General features: G+C 45.0%; 1 protein-coding gene across 1 annotated transcript in view; it reads left to right on the forward strand.

The window, feature by feature from the left end:
* Positions 1–19,062, forward strand: part of HADH (hydroxyacyl-CoA dehydrogenase) — a 525,417-nt gene that overhangs the window by 168,478 nt on the left and 337,877 nt on the right. The window contains exon 3 of the mRNA XM_069630865.1: positions 11,829–11,986. Within this exon, the coding sequence (XP_069486966.1) occupies positions 11,829–11,986 (158 nt within the window). The remainder of the gene's footprint in view (positions 1–11,828; positions 11,987–19,062) is intronic.

Consider the following 19,062-nt stretch of genomic DNA (forward strand, 5'->3'; position numbering starts at 1 on the left):
GAGTAGTTTCTTACCTATAACTCCATTCCTCCAGTGTTGGTATCTTTCATGGATTTACATACGCCCTCCAGCCTTCCCCCTCCAGGCAAACATCCTCTACAGAGGGGTTGTCCTCCAGCTGGAGTGGTTAAAATCTGAGGGGAAGCTGTTGGGGCGGAGCTATACCCTCGACTTCCTATTGGTGGGGACCAAAAGCACCCACATCAACGTCGATGGGACACTCAAGGTGTCAAACATTTTCCATAGGAAAAGTACTAAATTAAAACCACCGGGGATTCCCAGCCTGATGACAGGGAATATTCACAGCATGTGAATCCATGAAAGCTACCAAAGCTGGATTAATGGAGTTACAGGTAAGAAACTACTCCCTTTAAAATGCGTTTAATAGGTTTCTAAGCACGGACCCGGGGATCGAACCTGTTTTGCACTGCGTCGTCTTGCTTCCAAGGTGAGCGCGTTGCCCCTGAGCTATCCTCCCGATGATAATGGGCTTCTATTCACAGTGCTACTCTGTGAGTAAAGTATTGCCTACAAAATGAAAGCATGCCAATTTGATCAGATCAAATGCACATTTGGTGGCCTTCCACTGATGTTTCTCTTTAGAGTACATCTGCAAAGCAGCTACATGAATTACCACGTGTGCTTTCTGTAAGTACTACATTATGGACTTCAGTTCCATGACAAACACGTAGTTTGGGCAGATAGTGCTGCGCAAAGATTTTTAATTTAAGGTTTTCGGAATTTTACCTGATGAGTTTATCCTTAGCCATCATCTCTTTTAATTAGGATTAATTGGTTCCAGAGATTATTAAAGCTGAAACAGTAGAAGATATGACAAAACTTTTCCTACATTCACTTCAGAATATCACTGAAACTCTGGCACCTTTTTAAAAAAAAAAAAAAAGAGAAACAGCTGGAGCATACAATCCTGAACTACAAAAACTAAACGCAGCTCAAATGAAATACTTTTATGCTTGAAGGTCAGCCCAGGATACCATTAGCATGAAAGCATATAAAATGACAGTTCAGGGGTATAAAACGGCAACGATAGCCGCCAAGAAAGATATGTTAGACAAAAGGATAACAAACTCTCAATCTGAAGTTAAGGAACTCTTCAAGATTTTGAGAGAACAGGAGAACAATGACATCTTGGTGAAAGATGCTACCTGGTGTTCATCAATCCAGGATGCCATGATGGGCACACTGGATAGGATCAAGAAAGATACTGAAAATATAAAGATAAATCTAAATATGCCAATCAGTGTATGCAAATTGGAGACACCTGCACCGTCTCCTTGCACCAGTTTAACTTCTCTCCCATATCCGAGATTGAATTGGCAAAAATCATTGATCATCTTAAACCTATTCGATGTAACGGTGATCCTTGCTCAGCAATGATCATAAAATCATGTTCTCCCATTTTAATGAATGCCCTGTACAAATTTGTAAATGCCTCCTTTTTTTTATAGAAAATCATGTCCTGTTGGGGATTTAAAATGCTTGGATAACCCCTCTACTGAAGAAACCATGATTATGTCCAAAAATGGCTTCTAACTACCGACCTATTACAAATAACCATTACTTCAAAAACATTGGATTGTGTGGCCTATGACCACATTTCAGCCCACATGAATAGACATTCGATCCTAAATAAGTATCAATCCCGTTTTAGACAGGGTCATGGAACCGAAACAGTGCCATGACCACTGTGAGGGGGCACAAGTTGTGCCACAAACAGGCTACCACCAGAACCCTGAGGGCCTTAAAACCTCCTGGAGCCAGTCCTGGCGCCTTTGGCACCAGGCTCATATGTAGGAAGGAAGGGCTGTTCAAACTAGGTCCCATTTATGTACATGGGCCTTTTAATCCAACATGGAAGCACTCACACAGTCTAGTTCTAGGAACCAAGCCATGCAGTCTAGTGTTTTGGGTGTGGCAGGCTTGGAACTACTTTCCCTGGTACTACTTTACCTGGGCTATATAAACCACACCCTGACTGCAGAACACGCTTTGTGTTATTCTGCAACCAACAGCGTGACGCTCACCGTGTCCAGCTCCTGGTCTTCAGCGTCTTCCTGTAATCCTACAAGAACAAGATTATTCTGTTTTACCTGAGAAAACACCATCAAGCACTCAGCATCTCAACTGGGCTGCAATCTGTGGAAACCGAGAGAAGAAGAAACATCACTCACCTGTGAGTACTAGCTTAAGGACTTCCGGCAAACCGCTACCACGGCTGCTGCTCGAACATTGCGACCTGCAATAACGAGAAAGGGAAAAACAATATTAGAACGCGCGCTTCCAAAACATAGAATTCCATCAGTCTTACCTGAATTCCATCGCGCTACGCCACGCTTCCATCCGGAGCACCACAGCAACATCTGCAAAGGAAAAGAGACATATTCAGGTTAGCTTTCAATATCAAACAACCGCACAGTGCTCTATTTACCTTAAATGGATTCCAGGGGCCTGTTTTTCATCGCGCTCTCATTCACTCGCAGCACCACAGCGGCCTGTGAGGAGAAGAAGAAGAAAACACAGGTTAGCTTTAAAACACAATAAAGGCGCTGCACTTCGCGCTTTCTCTTACCTAGAAACGTGCCTCTCGATCCCGCACGCCAGCATCAAGACCTTTGCACCTGGAAAAAAAAAGGAGATAAAGACATTAACAAATTCCCACCATAAAAAGAACAAAGACTTGCAATTAACAAACCTACCTGCCTAACAGCAGATTCGTGGTCACAGCAGGCCTGAGCCCAAGGAAGGCGTACTGCACCAGTGAAGCCACTCGGGCAGCTTGCCAACAAACGTCAAGCGCCCCTGCACAAGAAACGCAGGACGGATAGCTCACCCTACAAATAACTAAGGTGAGAAAAGAACCCAGTGGGAAGGGAATCGGTCAGAGGGAGGTGGGAGATTCACCCATTAGAGACAGTTATCACAAATCCCTCCTTCTGTAATTGCAGAGTCATTATTCAGCACTGGGCAACTATGCATCCAGGGTTCCAGATCTCAGAGCCTTCCAGACGCCCCTGGGGATATCAGGTGAGCGTAACAAACAGTGCTTCTGGAATTGAAATCTATGCCCAAATGATAGGCCTCGCTTCTCATGTTATTAGACTTATCTGCTGCTTTTGACCTGGTTGATCATTCCATTCTGATTACCAGGCTGAAGGAAGTGACAAACCTTTCAGATAGTGCGCACGGTGGATCACCTGCTTCTTGAGTGATGGTCACTGTAGTGTATAGTGGAGAGGAGGAGGCAATGTCAACTAGCCTAGCTTATGGTGTCCCCCAGGGTGCATGTGTCCCCCTCTCTCTAAAATATCTCTACGGTCCTTTTCTTTGATCTCTTTGAACAGAATGGTTTTGCCTTCGCAAACTATGCGGATGACACTCAGTGCGTCATCCCTCTTACAGGATTACATGTAGAAACGAACCTACTATAAATAAGGTGTATATGTCCTATACGAACTTGGATGCTGCAGAATGGACTAGCATTAATTTAAGAAAAGATGGAACGCATGGTAGTTGGTACTCTGAACAAGATAAAGTTAGGACCAGTTTATGAAGGCTTTTCTATCGCAGGTTGCAATATTGCTACTAAAAACAAAGTGAGAACACTAGGCCTAGTTCTTGACCAGAATCTAAATATGAAGGCTCAGGTTAGTAGTCTGGTTTCCTCCTCAGTCTACTATATATAGTTGCTAGCCCACCTGTGGCCCTTTATTTCTCTGAAGAATGCTGAGATAATTGTAAGGGCTATTGTGGGGTCGAAGATTGTTTATTGCAGCAGTCTTCTGGTTAGCATTTAGAAATTTTAGTGCAACAGTCTTCGGGTGATTCAGAACAGCACCGTCGGAATGATTAAGTGCCTTAAATGGTTAAATGGAGAGATCACGTATCGGAGGCAAGACAAGTCTGCATTGGTTGCCTGTGAAATCCAGGTTACAGTATAGCCTGCTTTTGGTTACTCACAAATGTTGTGTCGGACATATGCCGGTCTACTTGAAGGAGTTGTTGTCTGAGAAATCCAATGCTAGGTATCTTAGATCTAATAACATGCATCAACTGAAGATATCAACCTGCAAATCCAATAAGGCATTTAAAGGGGCATTTGTTAAGGCTGCACCAAGGGCTTGCAATGCCCTTCCGCTTGACCTAAGAGAAACAAAATCAACACCGTCTTCAGGAGAAAATGAAAAACGCTGCTATTCTTTTAAGGACTTTATCCATTGATTCAAAAATGTAGGTCGTCTGCTGGTTTTAGGTTCTTGTTATAATTTATTGTCTTATATCCTTGTTTGCCTCCTGCTTGTGCGGCCTTAAGCCTCCGGGTCCCTGGCTGCACGTTATAAATGTCATAAAGTGAAGTATGCTTACAAATCTCTCAAGTATGGAACAAAAGGGATGGGTCATATAATTGAGAATGTTACTCGCTGTAGCAATTGATGTACTCCTAGGCATCAGTCTTCTTTCCACCTTATGACCTACCCTATGCCCCCTCCCACCTTCCCCCAAGGAAGACATAAAAGGACTGGCAGTTGGTGATGAGAGCATGTGTGAGTGAGTGTTTGTGCAGTCATGGCTGCAGTAGCCAAGGATGTTTTTCTTCTTTTTTTTTTAAATAATGGAACTGCTTCCAGCTCCCATTGAGGGGCAATCCTCAAGAAGTATGGAGAGGAAAGGGGACTATGGACTGGAAGTAGCCCTTTTATTGCTCCTTTTTTGTCCTCTCTACCAATTCTTGGTTTTAGTGAAGGGATTATTTTGTGGCAATAAATTATTTTTTTTTTCTTTTTAAACAACTGCCTCCTGTCTGTCTGAAGGCCAACATAACCTGTTTTGAAGAAGTAAGGCTATGTACTAGTCATTTGTCCATCTTATTTTCGTTTTATGTTCCAAAGTCATTGGAAAGATAAATGTCTTTCTGTCAGTAGTTGGGTGTGTGCTAATATATTGCTTAATTTATGAGATTACATGGTCACAATGCTTTGTCCATAGCTAGGCCTCCAACTGGAAAAATACTGTCAACATAAACTTCCAAAAATACTAACGCCTCTTCCTTATCACAGTACAGTAATAACAAAGAAAGTCGGTCTTCGTCCCAGCTCTTCCCAAAGTAAACTCATTGGTTCATCTTAGCCTCTCTTCCCTCCATCCCTGCTCATCTGGGTATAGAAATACATTTGAAGCTGGGCCTCCTGTTTTTCTTTTATGTCCTTGGACATCCTTTCTATGGCAGGAGGCTTGCCAGATCTGTCCATCACAGATGACTACTGCGAACCTCCCATGGCCCTTTCTGGCTACAGGCCACAATGGAAGGTCTGCCCAAACACCCCGGTATGTAGGTGCACATCCACTCTTAAGATGGACTGAGCACAGCCCGTTCCCTGGGTTTCCACAGGGCTTTAGGTGGCTCTGCAACCGGCCATTTGGGTTAGCCGGAGAGCTGCAGTGGTGAACAGGCCGCACTTAATGTAAGTGGTGTGTGGCTTTGCCACTTATCGTTCTCTCTTCCTTTAGCCTCCCAACGCCATCACCTCATACTTGGAGCCAGGTTAGGAGTGAAGAGGTCGGAGAAGTTGAGGAGGAGCGGAGTCTCTCTGCACACAAGTGTACACTCATATAAGGTTGTTGCCGGGCAGCAAAAGACTCTGAGGAAGCTCGGAGAAACACTGCAAATGAACATGAAGCAATGGAGAAACATGCTTCCAAACAAAGGCACAGAGACACCAGTTCATCCTCCTAGTCGTCCGACCCACTAGAAAAAGAGGAAAGATGGGGAAGGCTGGATCAGAGGCCAGATAGAAAGAATTGATCAAGCATGCCCTACAAGAAGATAAAAAGGAGGAAAAATTGGTTGAGGCTCCTAAGAATTCTAGAATCTTTCTTCATCTTCCACTTCTTCCTCTGAGTTTCTGTCCTCTATAGTGGAAACAGAGACTTGGTATGAACCACTGGGAAGTACCCAGACATGGAGTCAGTAGAAGTAGCGATGACACATGTGTAGCAAAGGATGCAGTTTTATAAACATGACATTGAGTGGTCTCACATGAGCCAATTCAATGGGCCTACTAAAATGTGTCTACCCTTAATACTGGACTTTAAGAATAAACTGCTGAATGAGTGGGCACACCCAGGGTGTATCTCAGTCCCACGCTTCATGACAAGCGGCAGAGGAAGCTATTTTTCCGACCACTATCAAAGTGGATTCCCTACTGTCATCTAAACTAATTGGAAGAACATCCATAACTGCAGAAGAAACTGCAGTGTATAAAAGGGTTGATACATCCTGAAACGAGACCCGTCTGGGGACACACCTGGCAATGCGTAATAACACCAGGGCTGAAAGCGAGATTACACACAGGTGGACGCCTCCCGCCCCTGTTTATTTTATAGGCTGTGTAAAATGAAAAACATTGGCTGTCTTTTATGAATTTATGCCGACCTTGGCCAGACACTTGACTTCACTGCACCATGTAACCTGCCACATTTCAGGACTGCGTGTTCCAGGGAAAACATTGTTATTCATTCTTGGTGTTTAAAACATGCACACCTTTTTATTATTTTCAAAACGCAGTTAGAATTGATTATCCTCTGTAGGTTTTTTGTGTATCTTGATTTTATGAAGGGCAAATCCCATCCGCCCTGTGCAATTTGTATGGCTATGCAAAGTCAATTGAATGAAATTTGCATATTACATCTTGATGTGCTAATTTGTGGTGACGTTGCACCTTCAGGACTTGACCCAACAAATGCTTGTTATAACACAGTTTGCTGAAAAATTCCTCACTGATTAGACCTATGACTGGATGAGAACAGTCTCTGTGACAATGGGTGTGTCCATCGCAGCTTGCAGACGGATACAGCCCAGAAGAACATAGCAGTACATCTACCCTTCATGGGGTCTAACCTCTTTAGGAACGACCTGGAGGAAAATGTACGTAAGATCCATAACCAAGACAAATGTGTTGATATGCAGCTTAAGAGAATGCTTGCAACCAATTTCAGAGCCTTGCACCTGATTACAGGATAACAATCACTTTTGAATAAGGGTCAGAGTTGGCCTTAATAAGGATCAGAGTTGGCCTTTTTGCACTGAGTCGAAGTCCTCAGTCCCAACCAAGAGTTAATCATGACTGGTCCAACCTTCCAAGAGCAGGCAAAGTTGGAAGGCGTCTAAGACTGCATCAGTATAAATCCTCAGTCGGACCCTCTGGGCTTGAGGATCGTAAGGGAAGGCTATGCAGTGGAATTTGGCACCACACTGCCAGCATCATGGGACCAGGCTTGCCGAGAGGGTCTCGGGAATGGCCCTTATGACACCTATTCGACGGTCGACTTGCAGATTGAAGAGTGAAAGGTGTAACTCGTTTTTTGGCCAGTCACCGACTGCACCAATGTATCACAGATGTAACGAGAGATATTCTCTCAGATAGCCATTTAAACCGTATTCAGTTGATGGTTTCGAGGAGACGGGGGTCTCATCAATGGACCAGGTCGACTGACAATAAAGCCAGGTATCAATGACTTCTTGGGGACATCACAACATAGCCGTGTGCGTTCGACATGAAGCAAATGCATACATTCATGAAGCTACACAAACATGAACTAGTTTATTACTTGTAGACATGAATAACATGCATATAAGTCTTGTAGGTAGAGGATGGGTACAGTTACATAATGCTAAAAACCTTTGCTGTCTTTCGCAAAAGCGAAATTGCACGGTGCAAGATATACGTGGACCTAGCTTGCATATGCTTTATTGCAACTAACTACAAGAAGTCATGAAGACACATAGGGATCCTATAGGGTGACTGAAGTGGATCAGGTAGGAAAGACCGTCTTCAGATACATGGAAGGGGAGACATGATCCCTGCAGCACGAGGCGTAGAGCTGGTGTTCACTGCCAAGGACAACGGCGTGTGTAATATTCCTGGTTCCCGAGACATCAAGCCATCTGCAAGAAATTTGTAATAAAATCCTGATAATTGCAGACAGAAGGGCTTTGTTTTGCGGTCCTCTTATACGTGACCCAGCAGAACAGGACAGTGCTCATTTAATCGTGGTGGGAAGAGAAGAGTGGAATAATACCAATTTTGCCCACCAAAACTGCAACCTGCAGGCACTCTCTCAGGCTTAGGTGATCAGACAGTGTTAACAATATGGAACACACAGCCCTCCGTGTTCCTCCATGTCACCTTGAAAAGATAAACTGAGCTCTGTGACCAGATAGGTTCCCAAGCCTGGGAGGACCCTCTTTAGCCAATCCAGAAGCTCAATTTGTGAGGTGGTATAAAATGATGCACAGGCCAATGATCTTCCTGCGACCCTGCAGCAGTGTAGTTTGTAACATTTAGGGGTAGCCTCCGGCAGAGCCACCTGATGCCAATATAGTTACTAACATATAGATTTCATATATATATAGTAAGCCCAAACTGACCTATGAGGGACCGCCGTAGGTTTTCAGGGTGGAACTAATTTTGTGACGACATACATGTATAAAACCGTGTGACACAGGCTCAGAATCTGAAAATGCTGGAGATTTGCCTTTTCCTGTGTGAACCCTGTCTGTGTTGGATAATAAAGACCGTATACTTTGGCCCATGGCTGAGTCTTCCGTTCTTGCGGTGGGGAGTCTTTGATGGGCCCAGGTTTTTCTGCTAAGTATCTGGACAAATGCTGTGAGGTCCCATCTGCAAGTCCTTAACAGCCGCACCCAGTGGACCAGAGACGTGGGGTAGAGTGCGGTCTTCAAAAAAGAAATCCATAAGTTATTGGAGAACTGAGTAAGTGGGTTCCACATTCCCAGTGGGGGGAAGGGTGTTACTGCATTGTCTTTCTAGTGCCAAAGCCATCGGGAGATTTTCGATTGGTTCTTGGCTGAAAAATTAAACTTTTAATTTTAAAACGTTCACTTAAAGATAGAATCATTCCATTGACCACCAAGGGGGCTTCGCTTGCAGTGCTGGACCTTCAGGATGCTCATCATCATGTACCAATCGTTGGGAGGACTAGAAGTTCCTCATGTTTACAGTCTGGTGCCAGCATTTCCATTATTCTGTCCTCTTCTTTTGACTTTAGGCCCTCTCCCAGAGCATTCACCAAAGTCATGGAAGCCTGTGCATTTCATCCACAAGAGCAGATATCTGTTTCTCCTTATCTGCACTACTGGTTGTTGCAGGAAACAAACAGGAAGAGCATAGTTATTAACGGCACACCTCCAACCAACCCAGGTGTTGCAGTTTATAGTCGTGCTGTTTCAAACTCAATTCGATGTGTAACTTCCTGATAACAGGTCACGCCCATCGGCAACAAGGTCTCATGGTTATGTGACCTACCCATGTCTCCAGTGAGACAATGACTCAGAATTCAAGGGTTGATGGCTGTCAGATACAGTATTGCCCAATGTGTTACACAAATGCTATGTCCTCCTGGCACATCTGCCTAAACACTGGAGGCTGTACTCCTTGCACTGTGAGTGCCCAGTAACAATGACATTGTCACTAATTCAACAGCTACAGCGGGGGGTGAATCTGAATCATCTCCTGAAGGGGCTCCCACTGAGCCCTCCAATGCCAGTGATGGCAAATAACAATGGCGAGCAGTGACTGAGGTGCAATTTTCGTGTACCTTCAGGCAGAAGGGCATTGTGGAAATTTTGAGGAATCCATGTCCTTCAAAAGGAAGTATCTGGAGGCAAAACACCAGGCACTCAACCTTTTGGGTTTCCGATTGCTGGGAAACTGGTGGTGGTGCTTATGGACAATACAACCGCTATGACGTCCAGTGGCAGGGGGGATGAGATGAACAATACTGCAGCGAGTGGCACTCCAGATAGGGTGCTGGGTGGAGAATATTCTTCTATCCCTAACTGCCTGTCACATCAGTGTTTGGAAAACATCAGGGCAAACACTGAATCAGAGGTTCCGTCTCCCTAAGAGTTCCGCTTAAAGCCAGAGATTTTCTTAAAGATCACTCATGCTCTTAGCAGTCCCTCTTCTGGCATGTTTGCCTCCTGGAAAACATGCTGCTCCCTCGATTCCACTTCATGTTCCCGGAGACTGGGACTTGGGGAACAGACATCCTAAACTTTCAGGGACCTTTTTTACACATTTTCCCCCACCCCCACCACCCCAAGGGTACTTCACAGGGTCTGGGGGGGATTCCGGTGCCGGTTGATTTTGATCACTCTTCTGTTTGAGGATAACCTGGTTCCCGCTTCATTCCAGTCTGGCTCCTGGGCACCTCGTAGGCTTCCGGGTTCCCTGTGTCTAGTGGTGGACCCTTACGGCTGATGGCCAAATATATGGGCTTGCATGGCATGATCTTGAAAGGACCGGGTTGACAAGGCTTCAGTTTTTCTACGACCATACAGGGGTCCGGGAAGCATCACAAAGTGGCCATTGGGGCGGGGTCACCTCTGGCTAGTGCAGAGACTGGGGAGCGTTCTCCCATTGGAGTGTGGAAGTCCTCAAATCTCCCAATTTCTGTAGCATGGGTTCAATATGAGGTTGTTCCCATCTTCAATTAAAGCACACTGTGCAGCTATTAGAGATTGGACAGCCCTGGTTTGAGCAGAAAGGGGACACAGCCCTGGTCTCCAGAATAAGGATCTTCACTGTGAACAAGCCCCAGGTCGGATTTCTCATTTCCCCTTTGTATTTGCCATTCGTTTTCGAGCACTGCTGAGGCCTCCCTTTGAGCATGTGGCCAAGTCCTCTGCCTGAATACCATGTTTTGGTAGCCATCACCACAGCTAGATGTTGTGGTCCCTTGCTGTGGTTGTTGCCTTTGCAGAAACACATTCTCAGGGACCCCTCTTCTCCCCCTGTCTCTTCCCCCTCTCTATCCACTCTCTTCTCTGCTGTATCCACTCTCTTCTCTCCCCCTCTTTCCACTCTCTTTTCTCCCCCTCTTTCCACTCTTTTCTCCCCCTCTATCTACACTCTTCTCTCTCCATCTCTACACTCCTTTCTCTCCACTCCCCCTCTGAACTTATCCCCTCTCACTTAACCCACCAAGCACTCATTCCTACAAACTGGTACCTCTCTCGCTCACCACCACCACCATCTCACCTGCAGTAACCTCTGCTACATTTTCTGAAACGCTTGGCTCCACCATCCTTTCTCCAGTTGATCTGTCTGCCTCCTGATATCACTGGACCACTCCTCACTCTGCTTTATGGGGTGGGCTTTCCCATACAAAGCTTGATATGTCCTTGTTGGGCCTGCCCCCTTTTTTCCTCATATCAGGTTTAGGGTCTGGATACTTTTTGTCTCTTGTGTTTGCTTCAGTGCGACGAGCAGCTCTATTAATGCAGGTGTTTCAGAAATGTTGTGAGGACCTCTGGTCTCTCTCCCTAGGTTCCGGCGGTCACTGGAAACAAGAAGACCCGTTGGCCTTTGTAATTATGAAACGAGACAAAAATAATTCTGGCCAGAAACGGGATAGCAAGATAGGCCATGATTGATAGTGGCACTCTATTCATTCAACATAGCACGGGCAGGGGAGGAGGGGACAGACACTGGGGCCTGGCCAACTTCCTCACCCCAGCCCTGGGGCAGGATTTGCTCTGGTAAAGACCCTTGTTGGCCTCCTGCCCCTACCCCCACCCCTCCGATGGGCGCAAGCCCCTGACCCTGTCAGACTAGTCCATTACCACGCTTTTCTCCATAAGTCCAACCCTCTATTCGGTCTAATTACCACATTTTATGTTTTCAAATATAACCTGTACTGAACATGTTCAGTAATGTCATAGAAGCCAGTGTGTACCTAAAGTAATACCTAAAATAATATTAACCATTCCTTCTTTCTTTTTTCAGGCCGGTACTCAGTTTATTGAGACGACTTTAAATAATGTTACACTGAGCACAGACCCTGCATCAGTGGTGCACAGCACAGACCTGGTGATTGAAGCAATAGTAGAGAACCTCACCGTGAAGAATGAGCTCTTCAAAATGCTGGACAAGTTTGCCCCAGAGTACGTAACATTATTTGTAGAAATTGAATGTGAGCATGCAAGACGGGCACCAAGGGAAAGCCACTTGTACCATCACTCTGGCAATAATGGAGCGTTAAGGAGAAAGTAAAAGGAAACAAAATGCGCTATGACTAGCATTTAGACTTATGTCAGTTTTGGAAAAAGCATGGTCTCAAATACAACCTGAATTTAATACTGTCACACAATCACCATGTAATACAAACAAGTTAAAATCATTGAGTGAATTTATCAAGGTGTTCAAAAGAAAAATGTAATTTGAGTAACTTGCTGCTAAAAGAAATTAATCAACTTTTTATTTATTTTTGTACTAAAAAAAGAAAATAGTTTGCTTTCCAAAGGAGAGCGGCTCCAACAAAGCAATACACCTGCCACCCTGTCTCCAGGACAGCATCCCTTTGAAAGCTATGAACAAAAAGGTGCTCTTTGTACGCACACAGTTTCACCATCATAAACCGCAATCTCTTACCAGATTGGTTAACCGTAGTTTCATGGTTTCTGCCATAGAAGAAAGACTGTTGAGGGCTGTAGTCGTCATGTATTGGTTTTGTCCTGTCACAGTTGGGGCTTATGGTAGGCTTTTTTACGCTCTTCGTCTTTTCTTGCGATTCAGCAGTAATGTTTCTAAAGGTGTGTTCCGTGTTCGCCATATGCTTTTAAACATGTGTTGCCCTTGCTTTGGTGTGGGTTTTTCTTTTAAGAAAGTGCACTTCTTACATCTCTAGCTGATCCTCACCAGTATAGCGCAGCACACTCAGTCTCACACCATTTTGAAGATTTCTCTTCAGTTGTATCGGAGATGAGTCAATTGGCCTATCAGATGTGGCCTTATAAATGTGCATGTATGTACGGTTTGCACTTGTTGATAGGTTCTGGGATTGTCTGTTCTGTTAAGGGGAAGCAAATCCTGCAAGTATTGAACTGTGTAAAAGATTATTCCTGTTGGTACCATGATGCAGGAACTTTGGACAGATATGACATTTGTTCATTGGGGTCAAGGGTATTGAACATGAGTCAGTTAAGGTTGTGGTGAGCTGTGCAGTGCAGTGTCTGGACAGTTTGGTTAGGTTCAGGTGATTGGGAGTAGAGTTGGGCGAGGGGTGGGGGGTGGCGATGGACCTGGATGTTTGGGTGCTTGGTCTGTGAAGTCCAAGTGCAAGGCTTGTGGGTGGTGAACGCGTGTAGAAGATTTGAGTACCATATTGAGTGTATTGTCTTTGTCATGAATGGGTTCAGTCCTCAGTTTAATCTTCTACTGGCAGAAAGAGGTAACAGCAGGCCTCAAAATTTGCACTTGCCAAAGGACATTGGCTAGTGATAATTGACTTTTGACGAGTAAGACCTGGTGTGCTGTGTGCATGTGGCGAAATGAGTGAGCGAATGAACTTTCTGTATCTGTCTAGTTACTCTAGTAGCTTTCAACTTGCAATGTCTACTCCTAGTAACAGTATATAGCATCACTGCAATCGTAGCTAGTCTTCATTTTCACTCGGAAAGATACAAGCCCTCATGGTAGAAGGTGGTCTTTGATAGGGCAGTTGTAGCTAATAAAAAGCAGTATGTACTGTGAGAAACCTGAGGGTATTATCCCCAGCAGACCCAGAGAATCCCTTATTCAGGTGGCCAAGAAGACTGACCCTCTTATCCTAAACCTGAAGGCAGACTAGCAGGGAAAGATCACGTGGGTAGCGGAGCCCGGGGTTCTGCTCAGGAGGATGCCCAAATCCCTGTCATCCTGTTTGCTGTCTGAATACTCCCAATAATTTTTCTTCTCAACCCTCTGTTTATTATTTCCTGCACTCCTAACCTGCTCGGGTAAAATACCACAGTTCCCCCAATCCCCCTTGTTTATTTCACAATCACAGGTATTCCCATTTACCCCGCAAACCCTCTTACTTGTTACATAAACCCCACCAATCTCACCCTTCCGACAATACCTTTTCTCCATCCTACCCCGTTGGATACTAAGTAACTCTACCACCCTTCTTTTCCACCCTGAACACTTCCTCACATTATGACAGACAAAGGAATTATAAAACTGTGTACCTGACCTGTCCCGACACAAGGGTCAGGCAATTGGCCAGAATATCTCTCACTTACTCACACTCACTCTCACACTCGCACTCTCCTTTTATCCCCCACAGATAAAAGGTGGCGCAAGAGAGCACAGCAGACAATATGACCAGACGACTAATCAGGCACGGCAGTTCAAGAGAAGGAGAAAGATGTGGGAATCGGGAGGGAGGCAAGAAGAGAAGCGACCTTGCCATTTTCACCACAGGCCCGCAAAACCTTTGGGGAAGAGAGCATAAGACAGCGAACAATAGCATAAGTGTTTTGCAGCCAATGTCAACAGTAAACTGGGCAAGCCTACGCCGATAAGCAGGAACGAGGGAGATTGCTGCAACTGTGGTACCGGCCTTGAGTCTGAAAGAAGGAAAGGCAAGCTGTTCATCACAGCCAGTGAGTCGGAGGGGGAACCGATAAAAACCGGGCTGTTTGAATGAAAGTGACAAGTTGAAAGAACTACAAGAGAACTGTATAAGGGGGAGTCCAGCTGCAGAGGGAACAAGCACCACGTGGGTGCTAACTCGAGACTCTGGTCGCACCCCCATATTAATTGAAACTACAAATACCAGAAGGCCATAGGAGAGCCGTCAAAGTTGTCATAGAGGAGGTCAGGTAAAATCCCAGTGCAGTCGAAAATCTTTGATCTACAAACTGTTGAAAAGCGAGGGAAGTCAATCCTGCATAGAAAGCAAACAAGGGGCAGCGAATCCTGCAAGTATTGAACTGTATAAAAGAGGATTTCGAAAGTAAAGAGGGGTCAGCGCCCAGAAGTGGGGGACCCAGGGGTGAGCAACTATCCCCCTAATTGAGAGCCACAGTGAACCCGGTGGAGGGAGTCTAACGTTGAGAAGGGGGTCAGAGCCCGGCAGAGGGGGATCCAAGGGTGAAAAGGTGTCACCCCAAAGATTACTGAAAGTAAAGCCAGGAGTGAAAGCAAAAGAGAATAGTGATGGCAAGAGTGAACCCGAAGGAGGAATGCCAGTAAAAAGGGTCCCGAGAAGCAGTGTGTTCACAAGTGACCCCGGTAGAGGGATGTCCAAGTTTAACTGTTTGCGAACAGCAGTGGAGCCATAGTGAAGCCGATGGAGGCAGGCTGAAAGATTGGAGAGGGGTCAGCGCTCAGAACGCGGGGACTCAGGGGTGAAGAATCCTCACCCTAAGTAAAACAAGGATACAAACTTTTCGTTTGCTGAAAGGAACTTTTTAGTTTGATTGTTCGATGCTATCAGATCCTCAGAAACAGGAGAGACGACCTCAGAAGATCTTGATATTGACAGGAGCTGTTTGAGCGGGTTCCGCCAGGAAGAGGGCAACCCAGGGGTGAAACCATCACCCCATGTACATTTGAAACAGAATTTCCTTTTTGTTATTTTTGAATACATCAGGTTCTCGACGGCAAGAGACTTTCAAGAGAAACAAGACTTGGCCATTGAAGGCCCTGATAGCTGGAAAGAAACTGTTGTCTCATGCTGGGAAAGCCCGAGACTCTGCTGTGCTCCAAGATCCACCCTTACCCTGTGCTCAAAAACGTGGGGAAGGTAGAACCAGGCTACAGTATCCTGACATATTATTTGAGAACACTTTTCTTTTCTTGAAACCGATATCCCACACTCTTTTGTATTAGTTGTAAGGGTTGGCAATAGGTTTTTCTTAGTATAGGCCCTTTTAGTTGACACAACACCACCAGGACTGCCTTATTTTTCATTTGATGGTCGACGCTGGCTCCCATCTTAGATTTAGTTTTAGATAAGGTGTTTTCCCATCCTGCATACAGTTGAATAAACACCTTTGAACAGTGATCAATTGTGTCCGTCTTACTTATTGCCACCATGAGTTCCTTACAGTATGTGCATGATTCTTATTATAGTGGTACTTTGTGTATAGGGTAACTAGCTAAAGCATGGTTCTGTAAATATGAGAGATGAGGTGAAACCGTTGCACTTAAACCAGTTTGTGCAGTGCATCCAGCTCCTATTTTCGACTTTTCCGTCGATCAGGAATAGGATACATAAGCCCTTCACTGTATTTATCATACCTTACTGACACTTCTATAAACCAATCTCCATTGTTTTAGTTTGTTTCCAAATCAGATAGTTTTTCTAGTAACTCCTCCCTGCAGAGAATTTAATAAAGGTGTTGAAATATCCTCATTTGTTCTATAATCTGTTGTAACCACCCTGTGACAAAGAACAGTTATGACACTATTAGGAAAGGTTGTGTGGTGCATCCAATTGGTACCAAATGCACACCTGCACAAGATCATTCCAGGAATGATCCAGTGCACAGTCGTCGAAAGTGGGTAGGTCTAGTGATTGTTACACAAAAGTGAAGGAGCAAACCGATGCTGTTAATGGTATACATCCTTTAACAAATCTCCATGTACAAATGAATATGACAACATCGTATGATGGAATGGAGCACTCGTCTCGGGCCCAACACCATGCAGGGTTTTTTTGTCCACAGAAGAGCTTGCACATAAATATCTTAGAAATATGTTATGGTTGTGTATGAAGATCTGGCTATTCTGGGATGGTCTCTTTCAGAGAATAGACCTGGTCTTGGGTCTATCTCTACCTAGGGACCCACTTCTCAGTGTGTTGGGCTTGTTTCCTTCAGATATTGAATTGACTAATGTTAAAATATTCTGAACGTATAGAGCCCTCCTTCTTGCTAAGAGACATATTTTGAAATTCTGGAAGAGCGATACTTCCCCCTGTGATGATTGGCTGCAGAGTTGGTGTCTCCTGTCTAGGAGGGAGAAAGTGTCCTTTAACGCTAGAGATCAACATCAAAAATATGAGATGATCTGGGGGGTGTTTAATGATCTTTATGCTTAGTTGTTTTCACTCACATAACATTTTCCCTTTGATTTTTCTTTCTTTTTTTCTTTCTCTTCTTTCTTCTTTCTCTTTATCTGCATTTTTTATACTTTCATTCACCTCCTCACCCACCTACCTTCTCTGTTATGTTCCTTTATATATTTAAGTTATTTTTTTTTATCTTGGTTTTATTAGCATTTATAAGGAGAACAAGAGATTTTTAATATAACAAACAATGTAAGCATAACCCATTTTAATAAAAAGACTAATTTCCCCAACCCCTCCCTCCCACCCGTCTAAATCAACTCTCGTTCAAAGTTTCATCTATCGATGTCTCAGTGGCGCAGGTTTTCAAATCGTCTGTGTATAGTCATTATCGGCTCCCTTCCGGGTCTTTCCCTCTCACTTCCCCTTCCCACTCCGCACACCTACTGGTTTAGTCCACATGTTTACCCTCCTCCATTCCCGAATTGAGCAGCAAGGCACACCATTCAGCTTGAAATTCTTCCATCCTATCATTTGCTACCGCCTCCATTATCATCATATTTTGCACCTTTCCTTCCCAAATCCCTTTCGTGGGGAGCATTTTCACATTTCCAACATTGGGCTATGGCCAATCTCCCTGCACTTAACATAGTTACCACATCTTCAGCAGTCTGTTCTTCCTTATCTTTCTGCGGTAGCCTTAGCAGAGACTGCAGTGGATCCAGCCCTAACCCGACCCCTGTGATCTGTTCCATCCAACTCAAAACCTCCTTCCAGAACACTTGTATCTTGGGGCAATGCCACCACATGTGTTGCAAGGTCCCCCGGACCCCACAGCCTCTAGGGCACATAGGAGATGCTCCTGCAAACATTTTGGACCATTTCACCGGGCCCCTGTGCCATCCCATTAGCATTTTAAAGTTGTGTTGTACCGTAGAGGTTGACAGTCGCCCCTGGAAGACCACTCTTTATATGTGTACCCACTCCCCCTCACGGATCTCTTCACCCTTCAATTCTACCCAATACCTCTGAAAGGTTTGTCTCCCCTGTAAGCAGGTCTCGTTCATAGCCTTGTACATTTTGGAGAGTATGCCTTTCCTCATAGCAGACTGGTCGAGGACTTTTTCCACAGCTGTTAATTCCCTAGCCACCCCCTCGCCCCACTTTGGGTCTGTCAGAATCCCCTTAATGCAGAGATTCTGAAATATTAGAATATGTCCCATCCCATTATATCCCACATCTTCTCCCATTCCACCCAGGAAGCTTCCCCCTTCAAACAGTTGTCCCACCCTCTCTAACCCTGCATCCAACCACCTTTGAGCGGGCGAATCCCTGGTGTCCCAACCCAAACGGCATTCCCCATATTGATGACCTAGGGGAGGGCCACAATGAGTTATCCTGTGTGTCTCTAGATTCCTGCCAGACTGACCAAAAAACTCTGTGTAGGGTGTGACCAGTGATGTTCTGTTATCGATCTAAGTGGTGACCACAGGTAATCCCTAACTTTCAGCGGGTGTGCAACTATATCTTCCAAGTAGGTCCTTAAGTCTTCCCTCATATGTTCCAGCATCCCCCTAATTTGTGCTGCCTTATAGTATATGCTTATATCGGGGAACCCAAATCCCCCTTTGTCCCTTGGAAGGGTGAGGGTAACCGTTTTCACCCTTGGGGTCCTGTTTCCCCCTATAAATCTGCAGAGCTCACCTGTGACTGCTGAAAAAAACTGTTCCGGGAGCTGTCTCTGGATGGCTGCAAAGAGGTATAACAGTCTTGAGAGCATGTTCATTTTTATGGGGGTTATCCTGCCATAACATGTAAAATCAGCGGGTGCCACCTCTTAAGGTTGGCCGTGAGCTGGGCGCGGAAGGGGTTGTAGTTGGTTGCTACCATCTCATCCAGGTTCTTTGTTATCCAAATGCCCAGGTATTGAAATGCTCCTTACATTGACTGTCATGCCTAAATAGCTCTTTTTCATGCATAGGAGGGGACTCTGCTCTAGTAACGGTAGGATAGTAGATTTTCCCACATTCATTTTGAGGCCAGAGATGCGGCCATTTTCTGCAATCTGGGACATCAAAGCCGGGAGGGAGACCTGAATATTCGTGAGTTAGGCCAGTATATCCTCCGTGAACAATGAAACCTTGCATTTGATTTTGCCCCCCACTATACCGTTAATCCGGTTGG

Source organism: Ambystoma mexicanum, chromosome 6q, assembly GCF_040938575.1.
Source record: "Ambystoma mexicanum isolate Mex_15411 chromosome 6q, UKY_AmexF1_1, whole genome shotgun sequence".
Classification (NCBI taxonomy): Eukaryota; Metazoa; Chordata; class Amphibia; order Caudata; family Ambystomatidae; genus Ambystoma; species Ambystoma mexicanum.